This window comes from Lygodium microphyllum, chromosome 10, assembly GCF_053477565.2.
Source record: "Lygodium microphyllum isolate KBCC chromosome 10, Lygodium_microphyllum_v1.1.10, whole genome shotgun sequence".
NCBI classification, from domain to species: domain Eukaryota; kingdom Viridiplantae; phylum Streptophyta; class Polypodiopsida; order Schizaeales; family Lygodiaceae; genus Lygodium; species Lygodium microphyllum.
In genome coordinates, this window is record NC_141144.1 from 63,393,990 (window position 1) to 63,413,580 (window position 19,591).

The 19,591-nt window shown below is 39.8% G+C and overlaps 1 protein-coding gene across 1 annotated transcript in view; it reads left to right on the forward strand.

Annotated features, from left to right (window-relative positions):
- Nucleotides 1-9,401, forward strand: part of ATMAK3 (Acyl-CoA N-acyltransferases (NAT) superfamily protein) — a 45,280-nt gene extending 35,879 nt beyond the window's left edge. Inside the window, exons 3-4 of the mRNA XM_087687200.1 lie at nucleotides 2,168-2,223; nucleotides 8,749-9,401. Coding sequence (XP_087543326.1) covers nucleotides 2,168-2,223; nucleotides 8,749-9,087 — 395 coding nt within the window. The 3' untranslated portion in view covers nucleotides 9,088-9,401. The remainder of the gene's footprint in view (nucleotides 1-2,167; nucleotides 2,224-8,748) is intronic.
- Nucleotides 9,402-19,591: the final 10,190 nt, after the last annotated feature.

Below are 19,591 nucleotides of genomic sequence, written 5' to 3' on the forward strand. Positions count from 1 at the left end.
AATCAAATGTGTAAGGTTGTTTAGCATATGTGATCCACATGGCAATTATTTCATGGTAACAGACCAAGGACCTTGAGGATGCAGTGGATGTCAAATGCAAAAGTTATAATAAGTTATGCCTGATAGGTACTAGGTGGTACCCGGTGTTGGATTTTGGCCTAGACTAATTTATTGGCCACTAATGTCGGTGGTGTCCAAGGGTCAATAATTGCTCAGGGATACTTGAAAGACAAATAGGCCCAGTCAATTGAATTATTGGTTAGTGGAATTATTTTTTTGAGCATTAGAAGAATGATTAAATTAATTTTTAGAAATAATATTTTGAAAGTTAATTTAATAAGCTAGATAATGTTGGAAAATGGGATTAGAAGGCTGCCATTCGGCCATTTGGCAAAACTTGCTCATGCAAGTGGGAAAAACGTTTTTAGGGACTGGTGGAGTCTATTCCAGCCATTGTGAGAGAGGAGGAGGCTGTTAGGGAGCAAGGAGAGGTTGCTGATGTGATTTATAGCCACCAAGGATCACTCCTATAGCAAGTGACAACAATTTAGAGCCCGCCAGGAGTAGGTAATAATTGTAGCTTTCATGGCTGTTTGAGCAAGGCAGCAAAAGTTTTTTAGTGTTTTTCCCAACGAAACTCTGAAATTTCTCTCTCTCATTCCCGTCATTTCTCACGTTATCTTAACATTTTTCAATAGTTTGAGCCATCAGAGGAAGCGATTTCAATCAATCTCTGATGCAAACCCTAATTTACTGTAGAAATTAGGGTTTAATAGCTACCTTGGGATGTGTGCTTAAAATTGAGGACATAGGGCTTGATTTCAAAAGTTGAAATCGAGGAATTTTAGGGAGATTCAAGAGGCTAGCTAGCAATATTAGATTTGGGCTGAATTTGTCTTTCAGGGAGCAAGGTGAAGGCCAATTCCCAAGCAAACCAAGGGGCAAATTGGTTTGGAGGCTTGTTGGTTAGTTTTGACAGCAAGAGGCACTTGGATTAGTGGAGGAGATTAGAGGATCTTAGTTGTACTTCTTCCATTTGCAATATAATATAAAGAAATACTACAAGGGAAGCCAATTTTGCGGCCAACAGGGTATCCAATGTCCAAGATTAAAGTGGTAGAGTGTGCATTTTCTACAATTCATAAGGTCTTCAAGCTTTTTGTTGATGAGAAAGTTGAGTTGGTGAAGGTACAACACATTGGGACAAATTGAATGCCCGCATTTGATTGTTTCTATTTCTCTCTTGCACTTTGGTCGTGATAGCTCATATCAAGCATTTGACTATTACTTGGGAGATATGGGTGGAATTGGATTAGTCATATAATCGGATCATTGTGATGAAGTGGGTGTCTGTCGAGATATAGATACGAATGTTGAACGTGGCCAAGTCCGCTTCCATGTGGGAGCATGCTAATAAGCTTCGGCAATCACAGATGCAGGTCCACAACATAGGAAAGTTGATTATCTTAGAGGACATGGTAATAACTCTTCTCTTGTACTTACCACCCCGATTAGTGCATTCTATTTTGCTTATTCTATAGCTAACTGACGCAGTGATGATGGCCCCATAGCATCATGAGTGGATTGTGGACAATGATGCTTTCCACCACAACTCCTACTACAAACCGTATTGCTTGTAGCATGGGAAAATTCTCAATGGTGATAGCTTTTTGGTTCCTATCAAAGGCAAATGGGATATGCAACTTATTCTAGAAGGGCAAGGTGGTGCTCACACATCATAGGTTCTCTATGTGCCAGGTTTACGTTATCATCTTCTTTCAGTGAGCAATATTTGTGCTCTTGGCCTTATGGTTGAGTTTGATAAGGACTCCTCTTTTTACATCAATATTCCACCCTCAGCTATGGTTAGGCTTTAGCTATTTCATCCTAAATCATGAAGGTTAGCTCGTGAAGTTGAGGATTGATGACGATATGGCTTAATAGTTAGGGGAACATCACATCAATCAATGTACTGAGTCATCTGTGCTGCAGCTGTATGGTGATTTTCTTTTGTTTGTATGATGATTTACTGTGCTGCTTTGTCTACTGACCTTCCAGATGCATGTGTGTGTGCACGTGCAACCACGTGCGGATGTGTGTGCATGCATGTACGTGTGTGTGTACATGTGTGCAAAGCTAATATTCCACTCCCTTCTGTCACATGCAGCTACAGAACTAGTGACCAGGTCCATTCAAGTCATGCGCGATTCAGGATGTGAAGAGGTATCCCTTATTATTACTCCAGGGTTTTTCACTATGAACTTTTCAACAATTATAAGATCATTCATTTTTTATTTCTGTTGGTGTGGACAATTATAGTGAGACAAAGCTCATTTTTGTTATTAATTATGCATGTTTATCTGAATTTCGGAACTTTAAGTATTAAGGTATGGCTTTCTTCAGCTATGAATGTAATAGCTTCTGATGTAAAGTGGCTCAAGGAAAAGAGAATTAACTTAAGGATTGCTGTGGACATGACACGTTATTGGCTCAAAATTTTGCAATTACGTATAACATGCAGCAAAACGAACACCAGTGCAGTAAAAGACAGAAATGTCCATCATTTGCTCACAACTTGAAGAGTGAATGGCTTGCCTGCCATGAGGTCACACAATGGCCACTAGACATAGTGTAGTAACAGGGGATGGCCAGTTTTTAGCTTCCTGTTCCAGTCCTATTCCATCCCTTTACTGTCCCAGTCGTGTCTCCATGTTGCAGCCCCCTCTCATGGTGACAAGGGATGGCAATTTCTGCCTGTCCCCATTCCTGTTCCTGTCCCCATCCCAAAACCGGTCCTATGTTACTATGAGACATAGGCTTTTGCTTTTTGCCTGGCCACACACCAATAGAATGGTAGCTGTCAGAAGGAATTAAAAAATCAGCTATTGCAACCTCCTGTTGCACCACTGTCCAAAAATAATGTGTGAGATGGCACGCATATGGTCAAATTTTCTTTCTTACTGGGAATGCCAGCGGCAACCAAGTTTTCTTGTCTCCATTGTCTATGAATATGGGCTTATAGAAGCAATCAGATTCAGAACATATTTAAGTCAAAGAGATGAAAGCTCTTCAACACTGAAGTGAACCTTACTCTATACAACTCTTGTGTGGTGTCATTGGATAGTTCAACAACCTCAGAATAATGTAGCTAAAGTTGGCAAAATGGATGTGAAGTTTTGTGAAGAGGCTAATATGAGGTTGTGAATTGCACATATCAGCTTTGTATAAGGGCTTTCTTTTTTTTTTTTTGGGGGGGGGGGTGTCAAAAGATGACGTACCAGTGAGACAGTAGGGTTTGCGGGGAGGAACACGGAGTGAACTCGGCAAACATGGAGAAGAGAAGAGAAGAGAAGAGAGAAGAAACTCTGATGAATGGAAGGATGAAGTTCTGAATCATGGAGTGAATGTGATACAAGGGAACAAGGGTGTCGTAGCACAAGGAAGATGATGAAGATAGCCACGAACCACGAACCGCAATGTCCTCCTGAAGGGGTGTGAGAGTAGTGGAGAGGTTGGAGAGAAGAGGTGACGGACTGAATGAATCAGTCGTAAGAAATGAATGAGAGAGTGGCCTATAAATAGACATAGTCAGTCTAGGATGGCGCCCCCTTTTTGGGGTTGCAAACCCTAAACGCAAAACGCAAAAATGCAAAAACGCAAACTGGAGGTGAAGGGTGAAAGGTTTCTCAACACCCCCTCTTAGGCCCAAAAAGGGGAACAAGAGAAGAGTGAGGTGGAGATGCAATGCTACATGTTGAAGAATGCTCATGCAGTAGATGTCACTTGGATAGTGTCCATTGTGGGAAAATTGTTCACTTGCCAAGCGCCCTAGTACAAAGATGATGAAAAGATGCAATGCATAGGAGGAATGTCGAACTTTGTGTGGTGCCGAGAACCATAAGGGTATGCCCGTACTCGATCTCGGGAGGTAGCTCCATGCTGACCGAGTGACCAAGGCAAGAAGATGTAGAGGGTTCCGAAGATCCAAGATTTCCACCGGAAAGGGAACCTGAAGATCGTGGGTATTAGTAGAAGAGATGACTGGTCGAAGACAACCACCCCAAGAAAGTAGAGGATGGGTAAAGACATTCATGGGGAATAGGTTCCCCTACTGAGGTTGAAGATAAAGGGTCCCTTGCTGAAGGCGAAGAAGTAGATGCCCCCTCTGAGGGCAAAGAAATAACATCTCTCTCTGAATCCCCCTCTGAAGTAGATAGGGAATCCAAAAACTCATGGATCACGGACTCCGAAATCTATGATGACGAAGGAAGTGCCGTTGGTCGTGCCGAAGAAGATATCTGGGGTGCTGAAGAGCTCCCAGAGGGCCTGAGTAGTCGAGGGTGGGGAAGGGTGGGGCTTAGAATGAGTAAGAGGTGGGTAATAGTTGCCGTCTCTTAGTGGAGCAGACTGGGTAGCCGAAGAAGAGGAAGGAGTCGAGCAGCCATTGTCTCTCGAAGGAGCGGATTGACGAGGAGATAGTATCAAACAATCATTGTCTCTCAATGGAGCGGACTGTAGATCCGTAGGTCGTGGAAGCCACTGTACCTGAAAATAAGTGGGAGAAGACTGCCACTGGTATTGCGACGATCTCCAGGAGGTCGTAGCGCCAATTGATCCTCCATGTGCTTGAAACGACTTAGTGCGCATCGGATGCGTCTTATTGCCTTGAGCATAGTACTCTGATAGCCTATCTAGAATGATCTCTAGGGCCCAAAAAGGAGAGGTGGCACAAGGAGTGCCTGGTGGAAGACGCATATACTCCGGGGGGGTGGGAAGCAAAGGTCGATGTCGATAGTCTTCAGTGGGATGACAGTTTGTGCTGTAGTAGGAACACCTAGTAGACTGGCAACTGTCGGTGTTGAAGCCATGGATACTAGTGTACCTTGCTGAAGAAGGAAGAGGTCAGCCACCATGAACCACAAACCGCAATGTTCGCCTCAAGGGGTGTGAGGACAGTGTGAAAAGTGAGCTGCGAGTGGGAGGAGGATGTGACCAGCAGTAAGAGGTTGCAACTAGTAGAAAAACGCAGGTGAGGAGAGAGAAAGACTAAAAACGCAGGAAAAACCAGCAGCAATAGTCAATATGCTGAAATCAGCCCCGAATAGTGTGTGGTAGACTGGAAACAGGCGCCAGATTGTTGTAAACAAAAATGACCAGCTTGGACCGCGATGTCCTCCGTGTTTGGGGTGTGGGTAGCAAGCTGAAATACTTGAAATCTGCAAAAACGAGATTTTGATGCAGCGGAAGAAAAAGAGAAGTGGATATCGAACCCACTACCGGTCTTTGCCTTCATTGGAGTGGAGGATCTTTGCCGTTGTTTGAGCAGATCCAACTCTGATACCATGTCAAAAGATGATGTGCCAGTGAGACAGTAGGGTTTGCGGGGAGGAACACGGAGTGAACTTGACAACCATGGAGAAGAGAAGAGAAGAGAGAAGAAACTCTGATGAATGGAAGGATGAAGTTTTGAATCATGGAGTGAATGTGATACAAGGGAACAAGGGTGCCGTAGCACAAGGAAGATGATGAAGACAGCCACGAACCACGAACCGCAATGTCCTCCTGAAGGGGTGTGAGGGTTGTGGAGAGGCCGGAGAGAAGAGGTGACGGACTGAATGAATCAGCCGTAAGGAATGAATGAGAGAGTGGCCTATAAATAGGCATAGTCAGTCTAGGATGGCGCCCCCTTTTTGGGGCTGCAAACCCTAAACGCAAAACGTAGAAACGCAAAAACACAAACTGCAGTTGAAGGGTGAAGGGTTTCTCAACAAGAGGGGGGGGGGGGGGGGGGTTTGTGTGCATGTAAGGATACTGTTGTGGACGTAGACTGTCACAAACAAGCATGTAGATGCACCAAGCACTACAATGTTTATCCGATTAATACTTGAGACAGTTAGGCTCAGGATTTTGCCACCAAAAGTTAGATGCAGCTATTAGAATGATCACAATTAAGCACTTAGATGCACCAAGTGATAAGTGGTTTGCCTAGTAGGTACTTAAGACTGCTAGGCTCGAAGTTTTGCAACTAGGGGTAAGTGACAGAAAAATGAAGACTAGTGCGACGAAGGATTGAAGTACCCATCATACAGCTCGTGGCTTGCCTGCCACTGTCATAAAGTGCCCATCAGCACAAGATTTTTACTTTTTGTGTAGACATACACTAAGAAAATGCCACCACCAAATAGTCAATTTTTCTGCATCACTTGACAGGCCACCAGCAACCTAGGTTCCTTGTGTCCGTGAACATGGGGTCATAGAAGGAATTGGAACTTCTGTAAGTTGAAAAGATTAAAGCTCTTCAAGCATTGAACTGAACCTTTGTACAGTAACTCTGGGATTTCAACAACCTCAGAACAATGTAGGTAAAAGTTGGCAAAGTGATTGTGGTGTTGTGTAGAGGCTAACCTGAGGTTGTGAATTGCTTGTGCTGCTTGTGTGGGCCCTGCCTTGGGGAGGGGGCATGCAAAGTTGTGGATGATAAAAAAAGAAAAAGAAAAAACTGGGGCCCTGGAGGGGGTGGCCTGCCTTCTTCGACTACTCATCTGTTGGACTGTGGGTATAGTGGCATCAAGGTCAGCATGAAGGACCACCAGGGAGCTGGCTCTGGGGTTTGTGATTGGCAGGAGTTTCATAAAGAGCTCCGAAACAGGTTATGGAGAAGCAGTTAAGTTAAGGCTTACATGATTCCCACTTTTTCAGCTCATCATTGATCCTGGGAGTCAAGCCAGCTTGGCTCTCTCAGGTGGGCAAAAACAACAGTTTTCACTATTGTTATGAGGTACCCATGGGGACCAGCTAGTGCTGTTTGTGGAGCTGTTGGTTGTCAGCTACCTTTCCTGGTCAATAAGGTACTGTTATCAGGTGGAGTTACAATCTTTAGTGGTTCTATTTTTATGGCTCTTCTACCACTCTCACAAGGCTGGGTGTTGAGGGATGCCAGTGGACAGTTTTTGTGCCGTGTAATAAAAAGTTTTTTGAAGGCCATTTGCCTCATCTGAATTGGACCGTAAGCCTGCATCAGCAGTTTACTATGTTAGCAGTGGTCTTCATCACCAAACTCACGATTTGCTACCATTTTAGACATAGCCACAGCAGTAAGGAGTGGCTAGGGAGCTAGCTAACCTGCACCCTATTGAGGCGAGGCTTCCAGGCTGCATTAGATCTCCTGCCACCTATTCAAGTTTGGGGATGAGTGGCAATACCATTTGATTATATAGGACAAATTTGTATTGAATCTGATAGGGTTGTATTCTTGATTGCAACATGTGGCTGTGATACGTAGGATCATTGACTGGGTGGATAATTGTATTCTCTGTGTGTGGGTTGCTAAACCTCTATAGTTGTGAGATAGTCATAGAGGGAAAAGTTCAGTTTCGACTGGGTGGATAATTGTATTCACTGTGTGCGGGTTGCTAAACCTCTATAGTTGTGAGATAGTGACAGAGGGAAAAGTTCAGTTTCTGTTAATCATTTGCTAGACTATTGGTATTGCCAGCCCCGATTTTAGAAAGATATTAGATGTACATATCTGTCTACGTTTTGGACTTGTGGATCCGCAGTGAGTGCACAATATCTTTCTTGCTAAGAATTTATTTATGCAGAATCTTAATGGCTGTAGTATTTAGGGTTTCTGTCTGGTCAACCTAAGATAGAGCCCACTTGTAAGAACCTTGTAGGTGTCATTCATGGTCTCCACCCCCTATTTACTCCTGCCGAGAAGTATGCTTTTGAAACCATTGTACAACTGAGATAACATCCTATGAGTTTCTGATTTGATAAAGCCCTTGGGAATCCCAGCAGTACCACTGTTGTATTTCATGTCCTTGATGTCTATGTGTGTTGACCTATGTACTGTTGTATTTCATGTCCTTGATGTCTATGTGTGTTGACCTATGTACTTAGAGTGCTTATGGAGGTGGCAATCCTGCTAGAGTTGCAAGTTATAGGTCTTGCTATCCACATATTCTTGTTTGATAAAGCTCTTCACAGGAGAAACTGCCCTGCTACATTTGTGCAAGTTCTAGGTCTTGCTAGCCACAGGATGGTAAAGTTGGAGATGGCAAATTATTAGTGGAACCATTCACAGGAACAAACAGATACAAGAGTGGTTGGACTATGTGATCATGCGGTTTGACCTTACGAGGAGTAAATCACTTGGGTCAAGTATAATTCCAATGGTCTGGACAGCATGGCTTCTGCCTGTCTAGTCCGGTGATTACATATGTGACTATGCAGATTATACAGGCATGATGGTATGTCTCTACAGTGCTGTTTCCTCCATCAGTGGGTCAAGGCTTCATTTTTTAACAGTAATGACCACTTATGGGGGATCACTTGCACTGTGCACACCTTCATAAGTGCACTAATTGAAAGGTCCATCTTTTATGTGACCATCTTTGAATCTTTTTGTTTGGAGTCGAGTTTATCTGAGAGATGCTAGTTTTTATTTTTTGAAGATCTAGGAAAAGAAAGGGATTGTAAAAATCACCTTCTCATTCTTATACTCCCAAGTTTATAATATAGATTGACCAACTGGCCCAAATGGTTATTCGGTCACACACACACGACCCATGCACAGTCCAAGTGTGTCCAAGTGCTAGGTGCTCCCTTTCTCATCCAATACAAAGAAAAATATTGGGGATGTCCTACTTGCTTGTGACTGGTGGGGCAACATTTTAGCTTGTCAAAGTTGTTTGAACCTCTTGTGTTTGAGGCCAAGTGTGATGTTTTCCATGTTTGAATGTACAGGTGACTTTGGAAGCTGAAGTTACAAACAAGGGTGCTTTAGCCCTGTACGGGAACTTGGGTTTTACCCGTGCCAAGAGACTACATAAATATTACTTGAATGGTGTGGATGCGTTTCGTCTGAAGCTTCTGTTTCCACGCCCATATGATGAGACTTCTTTTATGCAATTGTATGATGCATGTTGTGATGTTGACTGTGGGCATCAGGATACTCATCATCATCACTCTCACCATACAGGACATGAGAATACGTGTTGCCCTTCACATGATCGAGAACAATACAGAGAAATCTCTGCATGCAGCCATTCACACCATAGCCACACCTGTGCACATGAACATTAACTGAGCATGCTCCTGTGCTGAAAAGATAACATGCTTTTGCTACGTAGTCAATAAAGGCCGGTTTCCAAAATCATCCAGTTTTCGAATGAATGAAAGGCTCCAAGACTGGACAGTACCTACTTTTGCAATGTTTTGAGGCCATGCTAACATACACGATGACCATGGACTAAATTGAGGGAAATTCAGGTCTGAGCATATTCATCTTGGTTGTGCCTTCATTTTTTTCCCTTGTCGATGCTGTGTGACTGGCATCACATTTTTAAGGGAAAAAGTACAAATGAGATTTACGTCTCGGATTGTGATATTCTTTATCATTGTGTGTACTATACACTAGTGTGCTGACACAGCATTGTTTGTGTAAATTTTTTAAACTTGCAGTGCTATCAGAGTTTGGGTTTCTGCAAAGAACCACACTTCTCACATTTGTTTATGAAAAACAAAACCGCTGCACAGCCCACTTATATATCATTATATGTGGTGTTAATGCTCTGAATTTCTTCATACAACCTACCCCATTAATGTTCAGGTACCAGCCAGCTCCAGGCCTACATGTTTTGACATACTCTTAGAGGGGCTCAAAATCCTTTTGTTGCTGGTGCTTTAAAGGTCTTTTGAGATAAATAGTTTGTCAATAATGCTGATGAGGATTCGAATAACTGCACGAAGGTTCCTGCTTTGAATCAGAATAGTATTGTATTATGAGACTCTGAATAGAAACTGTTGTAATCCTTAGGATTCACTTCAATAAGATTTGGCAAGCTATTCTATTGTGAGACTCTCTAAATAGAACCTCTTTTAATCCCACTTCATTAAGATTTGTCACTCTATAATTGAGCTACATAAGTAAATTAACGTGAAATATGGGATGGATTGAAAATAAATGTTACATTTTTAGAGAAAAGTAAGAAAGTTGGCAACCAGACTTGTCTTGGGTTTTAAGAAAAAATACTTGGTTATTGGCCTTTATTTCATTGCTTATTTGTCCATAGAAATTTGTTTCATTTCTTCTTTGTCCATAGGAAAATAGCATAATAGTTTGCAACTAGTGTTTCCCATGATTTTTTGAAAAGGCTTTAATATGCCAAGAATAACTTTTGTAGGAACTACTAGCTATACATGGAATAATAATTGGTGTCTTTTGTAAGATTAACTAGCCATAAATAGAAGTAAACTTCACCTAGCTACCTTTTGTAAGATCCAACTAGCTACAGATGGAAGTAGACTTTGTACTTTTTGCCATGTATTATAGTTTGCCATCATAAAGATGACCCTTTATTAGCATTGCTTGTTAGGTCATATGCTAATACAATGGTGCAATGACAAGGTTGTTCTTGCCCTAAAAAGTGATCCCTAATTAGCTTAAGTGGTCTACTTTTAGATATGTTTTCACTCGAGTTAGGAATTCTCCTATGTGCAACGTTTTATCTTTATGAATGCTTTGTCTTTGCCTCCTATCCCTCTCCTTTCCTCTCTCATGGATTCCATGTTGGTAGCTAGACAAACAAGATTTATTTTGAGCAAATCCTTGCATGCCGCATTAGCCATGGCTTGCTTGCTCTCATTTCATCTTTGACTTGTGTTTTTTGTTGAGAGGGTGATGCATGATATATGCAAGTTGTGCCCCATGTATTACATCTGATTGTATCTTCCATGATTCAACAAATGCAATAGTCCATCGAATCAACATTAAAAATATTTTCTACACTTCTTATTCGTGACATTTGACTATGCCTTGTATGATTCAGCACATGCAACAATCCATGGAATTGATATTAACTATAACTTTATGCACATTTTTTTCTTTTATTTCTATTTTTCCATTAATTTATTTCATGATAGCATTCAATAGTCGATTGATGAATTCATAACAGATATAGTTTTATGCAACCTCTTTTAATGATTTTTATTATTTCATGAAATGATAGCATGATAACATACAATAGTCAATTGAATTGACAACATAATATTGGCATGGAATGATAATAATAGGATTTCTTTTTGTGAGATTAGTAAGAAGTCCATTTGATTATGATAAATTCTTGTTCGATCGACTATTTGTTAACCGACTCTAGTATCAACATTGTCCTAGATCCTCACAATCGCTTGATGATAAGACTAGAAGAGCAGCCCGATGACATGTAATGATCTCGACTCCATGATGCAAGTACATCCTCACTAGTAGCTCAACATGGCCAACCACTTTGGCGATTATTCTTCCCCTCTTATAACTACTTCACATGTTATTACAAGTCCAAGAAATTTAGCAACATACCCCTTTAACAATAGCTCTAGTTGTCAACATTTGTTGGTCTATGAACTTCTAATTCCAAGTGTTGACTTTCTCAATCATCAAAATGCTAGATTTCTCTCTAAGGACTTAGAAAATATTTAGAGTTTTGTTGTATTATTTGTCTTATGTGCTTTCTATGCTTTCTTCAAATTAGCGTACATTAAATGTAACTGTGGGAATCAGGTTTCTTAGTGTTCTATTTGCTAGATTTTATATTGTGGGCTTGGAAAAAATGTTGGCAAATTTTTATGGTGCTCGTGGCATGGAAGCATTCATTTCTACTTTCTATTCATGGGTTTAGTTCTGTTTGATAATAAAAAATCTATGGTGTATCAAGCATACTCATTTGAATAGCTAAGTTTTGTAATGTTGTGTAGGAAACAAGCATTTCATGATTGGCATGAGCTTATGAAGATCTCCAATGGACTAATGTTCATACTATTTTATATTTTCCCAACCATCTCCTTGCCAAAGATATAGATCATGTTGCAAAACACATAACCCACTTTATAAAAGCCAATCCATCAAGTAACATAACCTACTGTATGAGGGGAAAACTCGAGTAGCAAACTTCTCCTTCAAATATGAACAATGGCATATTACTAGATTCTTCTTAGTTTAATGTCTTTGGGCATTAAGATGATAGGAATAGGAAAGTGACACATAGGTTTTGGCTTCTTAAACTATAGAATTGACAATAACGTGCAATGCATTATGTGCTTTTGTTATGAAAATTAAAGAACCCTATTCTTTATTTAATTTCCATGAAAACCTAAATACCACAAGATTATGTAGGTTGCAAACAACCTACTTTGATTCTAATGGATCAATGAGACTCACTTTATGGACTGGGATGATATCAAGTATGAGGTGTTGCCAAACGTCCTCTAGCTTGAGCATGTGTTTACGAGGCTTGATCCCAACCTCTAGGTCATGCATGAGTTTACAAGGGCCTTTGCTATTCATTCTGCATGCATGCAACATTGATGGGTATGACTTGCTATGGATACCCCGATATATATTGTACAACATGGATGAGGGAAGGAATCACAAGGAAATGGTGGGTGCCCAAATTTTACCCTCTAGTGTTACAACCAATCTCGATCTTTGATAAGAAAACAATATATTTGATTCATAGACATACGGTCTAACATATCTGGTTTTCTAATCCTACCAAGGCCTATCCTAATTTAAGGGGAGGAAAAGTTACAAAACACAAAGGAAGTTGAAATGGTTTCCTGGAAGCGATGATAGTCTCCAAGAACATGAAAACACCTTTGGATTGAATAAACGGAGATCACAATGGATCACATAGGCAAAAGCACATCAATAATATCCTAGTTTTGAGAATAGGAGCATATACTCATTCAAACAAGACAAATGTAGAATGCAAGCTATAGAGTGGATTTGTTATCAAGAAACAATATATAAGTAAAGACTCATGAAAGTGGTTTCCTTGCTAGTTTGGGGTTTGTGTCTTTGAATGTTGGACCTAGCGGGTTTGTTCATAAGATCAATAGACTGATCAATGTTTTTCTTTGGTTGGCTTGCTAGGGTATTTTTCCCCGTAGATAGAATTTTGAAAAGAACATCCAAGCTCATAGAAGATTTTGGCTCTTAGGGAGCCTAACATGTCTTACTAGCACATCAAGAATGTAGCTTATGTGTAATTAACCTCAACATTTTCAACCCACTCAAGGTTGAAACTTAGAGCTCTCTAGAACTCATAGGTGACTATGCCTAGCCTTACATGTCTTATTAGTACATTAAGAATGTAGCTTACATGCAATTAACCTCAACATTTTCAACCCACTCAAGGTTGAAATTTAGAGCTCTGTAGAATTCATAGGTAACTGTGCCTATCCCTCCCTCCAATTTTCCAACCAATTAAATGCCAAGACTCTGGGTCATCTTTAAGACACAAAAAGTCTCTAAAAATTTCATCCACATTGTCCTATCCAAACTTTATCAAAATTCATCATTAGCAAATTTTTTATTCTCATTAATTATTAGTTTATAATTTCAATATTACATTAAATAATCCCATGTCCTTCCTAGGCCTTCAAGTAGCATGCTAAGGTAGGGTATTAAATTCTCCCATGTTAGCACAGGAGATGGAACATAAAGCTAGGCAACACACGAAGAGTGATAATGGTTAGGTGGCAGACATGCATGACCACAAGAGGATAGGCGAGTGTCAAACTAATAGTGTATCATTTGAATATTTATGTACCTATGTTTTCATGGTTGCATAATTTAAGACATGTGAAGAGGTAGCACATAGCATAGGATTAATGCTTTAAACAGAAAAATCCACATAGTTCCTTTAAATAATTGAAACCCTTTATATAATTTCCTTTTTCTACATGTTTCTTGTAGATTGCATCACTTAAGAGAATGTGGTAGGATGGGTTTTGGACTTAGTTCTGACCTCTTATAGTGATAATGAAATAATGTATACATTAGTTGCATCTCATTAAAAGATCTAAAAGAATGGTTGTTATGATCATATTTACCTCTAAAAAATATTGTTTAAGTACTATATAACCAAATTTAGCACTTCATAATATATTTATAGTGTGAGAGGACATCACATCACACTTGCTTTCTCTATGGTTGAGTATATGAGAGAATTCTTGTTGTCCCTATGGCTAAGTATATGAGTGAATGCTTTGGAGCTATATGTTAATTGTATGCTTTCAGATTTACTTGTCAGTCTCCTTGAGTTCCTCATTATCACATCATCTACTTCTCAATGTGCAATCCTAAATCCCTACATATGACCTTATCCTACCATCACATTCCATCTACGCTACATTTATTTATCTCTCGTCACCCCCAATCCATAAAATTATCATTTCTTTCTATCCTACCCTATTCAAGCATCCACATAGTTATCTTCCTCCTACAATCAGCTTGCAATTGTACACTCAAATCTCAATCATCATTCTACCTTACATGGCAACAACCTCATCAACAATCACAAGTACTCTCTCTTCCAATTTTTTCTCGATCTTATTATGAAATCATCTACCTTCTACCTTACCCAAATCATCATTGGTCTTTCTTAGATTGAACAACTATCTTGGCCTTCTAGAGGGGAAAATAATGGATAAAGTACAAAGAAACATATGAGTACATTTGCACAAACTACTTTGTATGATAAAAGAGCACATTGACATTGAGTATGCTATTACTAAAGATGCTATACACAACTCTTGGAGTCCTCTCAAAGATAACATGCTTGAAATTCCTTATCAATCACTTTGCTATTCATGAACAACCTCTGAAAGATCAAGTCACAAGTAGCTTATCAAATCTCTCACTTATTATGATATCTAGTCACATTGGGATAATATATCTCATTTTCTCCCAGCGTTGTTTCACTCCACCACCATCAACTTCTAGTTGCAATACATAATCTATCTATATGATGAGCCCATTTCTTATCATGTCTATCATGAAAGAAACTATGGTGATAAGCTCTTCATCAAGGTATCCACAAACCAAAGTCCAAATATATTCATCATCAACTTACATCCCTTGAATCATTGCAAGCAAAGATTGATGTATATCTTCTAGAGGAGCAACAATGGATAAGGTCTCATGCTATAATCATCATTGCAATATTACTTCTCTTATACCCAGGATGATTGGCAAAAAGTCTTTGAACTACAAAACAAAATTCTATTTTCTTTTGAGAAGAGAGGAAGAATGTTAGAAGATATCATTTTCTAGAGAGGGGGAATGTTAGGATGTACTCATATAAACATATACTTAGAGAATATCTAGGAAGACAATATCTAGATATTTAGGAGAACTAGATAAGATAGATCTAGAACATATGGCAGATACTTCAGTAAGAGAATCTACCATATCCATGACTTCTTTTTATATATATGTGTACTCTCAACTATTGCAATGCAAGTGTGTGATTCATTCTCCATCTCACTATCTTATTGTCTCTCCCTCTTTCTCTCACTATTACTTTCACTGCACGTGTTTGTCACAACCTCAAACCCTTGATTTAGTTCAAGAAGCTTTAGAACGGGGGCTATTACTAAACTTTGATTGATCCTTTCAAAGTTGGATTGCTCAATTGGGGTCCATACAATGCTATTTTTTAGCAAGTTGGTGAGAGGTGCCACAAACAAGGCATAACCTTTGTGACAAAGGATTGGTATCATCTAGCCGATCCTAAGAAACTATGCACTTCTTTGATCATCATTGGGAATGACCATCCTTGTACGTCCTTGAACTTAGCAAGAACTACCACAATTCCTTCTTGTAACACTATAAACCCAAGGTAGTCAATCTATCTTTTGAAGAACACACACTTCTTCTGCTTAACATTAGGCTTGTGTGTCTTCATTATGTTAAGAACAATGTGGAGTTGTGACTTACATTCCTCATCCTTCTTGAAATAGGTTGAAATGTCATCAAACAAGATGAGAATAGAATCATTTAGATAGGGTTTGAAGATATCATGTATTAATATGCTGAAGATTGTAGGGGCATTGGTTAGTCCAAAAGATAGAACAATGAAGTTGTAGTAGCCATATCTTATATTAAAGACAATTTTAGAGATATCTTCTTATTTTATCCTTATGTGATGGTATCAGGACCTCAATTCAATATTTGAAAAGATCTTTGCTCCTTGAAGTCTACCAAGTAACTCATCAATCCTAGAGATTGGGTACTTGTTCTTAAATGTGACCTGGTTCTTCAGCCCCATGGTTGTCAATGCAAAGATGAGGATTTCATCTTTCTTTTTCTAAAATAGGACTCGGACTCCCCATGGCAAATTTCTTGGTTGGATGTATTCTCGATCTAACAATTGCTTGAGTTAATCTTTCAAATTAATTACCTCAAAGATGGATATTTGGTAAGGTCTTTTTTGCAATCAGAGCAACTCTTGGTACTAGCTTAATTTCATGGTAAATTTCTCTTTGAGGTGGAAGTTTAGTTAACTCTTGAGTAAAAACATATGTATATTGCTTTATCCATGAAGATTTCTCTTTTCATTCTTTATTTTGAATAATGTTATCGAGTTTAATTAAGTATACATGCAATCCTTTTCTTAGCCCTTGCACATTTTATGAAGCTCTGGCTAACTAGATTTTTGGCCTATTAGCTTCATCTTGAGTAGTCACTTGATTTCCTTCTAGGTTTCAAAATCAGATAAGCTTCTTTCACAATGGATGTGAGCATCATTGTGGATTAGTCAGTCCATTCCTAAGAACAAAGTACTCATAGGCATCTAAATTCATGATACAAAACCTTATGCTACTAGGCTCATTGCCTAGATCAAACTCCACATTTCTAGTTTGCTACGATGATACAACTTCCTTTCCATTTGCTAGCTCTACTAGAAGTTTGGATGTTAGTGCAACCTCTAATGCCTAGTTTCTTTGCATACTTTGGGGAAATGAAGGAATGAGTACTTCCACAATGTATCAAAAACTTGAAGGGTTTACCTCGATGGTTTATTAGTGTTTGAATTACCAAGAATTGGTAATTTGGTTCCTTCTTGTCAATAGTGGCACAGACAATCCCTATTTTCATTTCGACTTCCATGGGAAGTGGCTCCTCCTCCTCCTCCTCCTCCTCCTCCTCCTCCTCCTCCTCCTCCTCCTCCTCCTCCTCCTCCTCCTCCTCCTCCTCCTCCTCCTCCTCCTCCTCCTCCTCTTCTTCTTCTTCTTCTTCTTCTTCTTCTTCTTCTTCTTCTTCTTCTTCTTCTTCTTCTTCTTCTTCTTGTGACGGTTACTACAACAACCTTTCCTCTTCCTCTTCCTATTATATCTATATTCTAGCCACAAAATTGCTCCTATAATAAGAAGGTTGGTTTACCTTGGATTATTGTCTTTTATAGTGGCCTAGTTCATTATAGTGGAAATATCTTTAAGTGCCATTGCCCCAATTTGATAGGGCAAAGATGCCAATTGTATTAACCTTATCCATCTTTCTTGCATCAACTTGTTGTTTCCCTTGTGCTCTTTTTATGAAGGCATGGGATCATTTATTAGGTTATTTCAATATCTTCTATTCCTTGATTTTATTTGGATGCTAATTGTTTTAGACCTTATCAAAGCATCTTGAAGATATGTGGAATGCATAGCTTCCCATTGAGTGTATAAGGGAGGATTTAACCCTTGGCAAATCTTGGCTACATATTGAGTGATATCCATGGGTGGAGCATACTTCTTGAGAATCATAAACCCAGAGTAGCATACTTCCAGGCTCAACCCTAACCATCACAGTTTGAAGAAATTCTTCTTCAAGGAAGGTGAAAGATACCTTCCATGCATAACTTCCTATGAGCTTTCAAGTAGTAGTACTCTTAAATATTCCAGTATCTTGATACCATTGCTTCCACCAGAGATGTGCACAAGGTGGATTCCGTGATTTTATTTATTTGCCAGGGCTTGTACACAAGGTGGATTCCTTGTGTGAGAAGCTGATGGGGATGCTGTTCTTTTCAAGTGTCAGATTAACTTAATGTGCACGTGGGTGATTCTATAGTGGGCAATTTCGTAAAATACATATTAAATTAATGGAAATTTATGAGATTAGAGTGCGCACTCGAATTAAATTAAGGTCAGGACAGAGTTCCAACCTATTTAATTATTTTGTAGCTGAAGACGGCTAGGTATTCACTTTTGTTGGGTTTTAACTAATTATTTTCTAACAATTGTGAATGCTTTAGTTGATGTGTAGAGTAGGTGACGGTGGTGTTGGGTAGCACTAGGCGATGATGTGAATCCATTGATGGACGCTGTCGTATTGCTGCGCATTCGAGGTGTGAAATCCACCCAAAAGTTGTGTATGCGGCATTTGCTACTTTGTACATACTTAATCGATGTGTTAGAATTGTTTGAAAGAATGCAACATGAATGTATCAACATGGATATCACCACTTATTTATATATTTTGAGAGCTTGTAGCAACATATGAGTTGCCAGTAAGAGCAGTCCCTTGGCAAGGTGGCACATATGCCAAGGTTCTATCAATAACTTTGCATTCTCTGCAAATGGCTTGTATTTAGCGAGTGTTGCACTAGTTGGCTATCTCAGATTTTGATTTCAAGACTGAACAACTAATTTGTGGAGGCAAAAGTTATTTTGGTTCCCTTCTTTGCTGATCTTGAAGCCCAGATAGCAAATATGTCTTGGTTGGAGGTGAAGATGACCTTGTTCGAGTTTGGAGTATAGAGGATCGTGCTGTTGTTGCTTGGGGTGTAATGATTGATGGATATGTGACATGTGGTGATTATAAGATGGTTAATCAATGCCTTCAGCTTATGCAACAAGAGGGCCTGGCACTTGATCATCTTATATTTACATGTATACTTACTTCTTGTATCCATGTATGGGAAGTGTGGAAGCATTGCAGAAGCAGAAAAGGTTTTTGATAAGCTATTTGAACATAAAACTGTTGCATTGAATGCGATGCTTTGAGTGTATTTGGCGCCCTGGTCAAAAATGGGTATATGAGGCTGACATTATGACTCATGATGAATAGCTGAAAGACATGATTTAAAAAAAGAACCGCTTCTCTGGGGAGAAAAGCCAATTTGGGGGGAGAAGAAGATCAGAGCGAAAAAACACGAGGATACAAATTGGAATCGCAGAATAGGGGGGAAAAACGACAAAAAAAGGAAAAGAGGAAGACAATACGGGATGCAGAAATCAGAGGAAGAGGGGGAAACTCAGAATTATTGAATCTGAATCGACAGAAAGGTTGGAGAGAGTCAAGCAAGAATTTGAGCAGCTACAGACCACACGTCAAAATGAGAGACAGCAAGAAGCTGCCAATCTTTATGCTTTGATTGAGGTAGTGATGAGCAATTGTGAATAGGTTCAATCAGGGAACGCAACGAAATCTGCTGAGAGTGAGATCCGAACACAAACAGAGGAGGAAGAGAGAGGATTGAAGGATTGAAACAGGGGGGAAGAAAGGAGGAAGGTACTCTGCGCTGGACGAGGGAAGAAGAGGGTGCGCTGAATCAGGGAGGATTGGGGAAGAAGCTCGGAAGGGATTGGACCAGTGGACGCTCTGAGTCATGCTCTAAGAAAAGCTTTAGAAGGCCATTATCCTCAACTTGAGCAAGTACAATTGGCCGATTACAAGGTCCGCTTGCTAGAACTAGTTGATGCGCGTAAAGGCACCCTATCGACTACGCGGGTTACCATACAGAGTGAATCAGAGGACTAT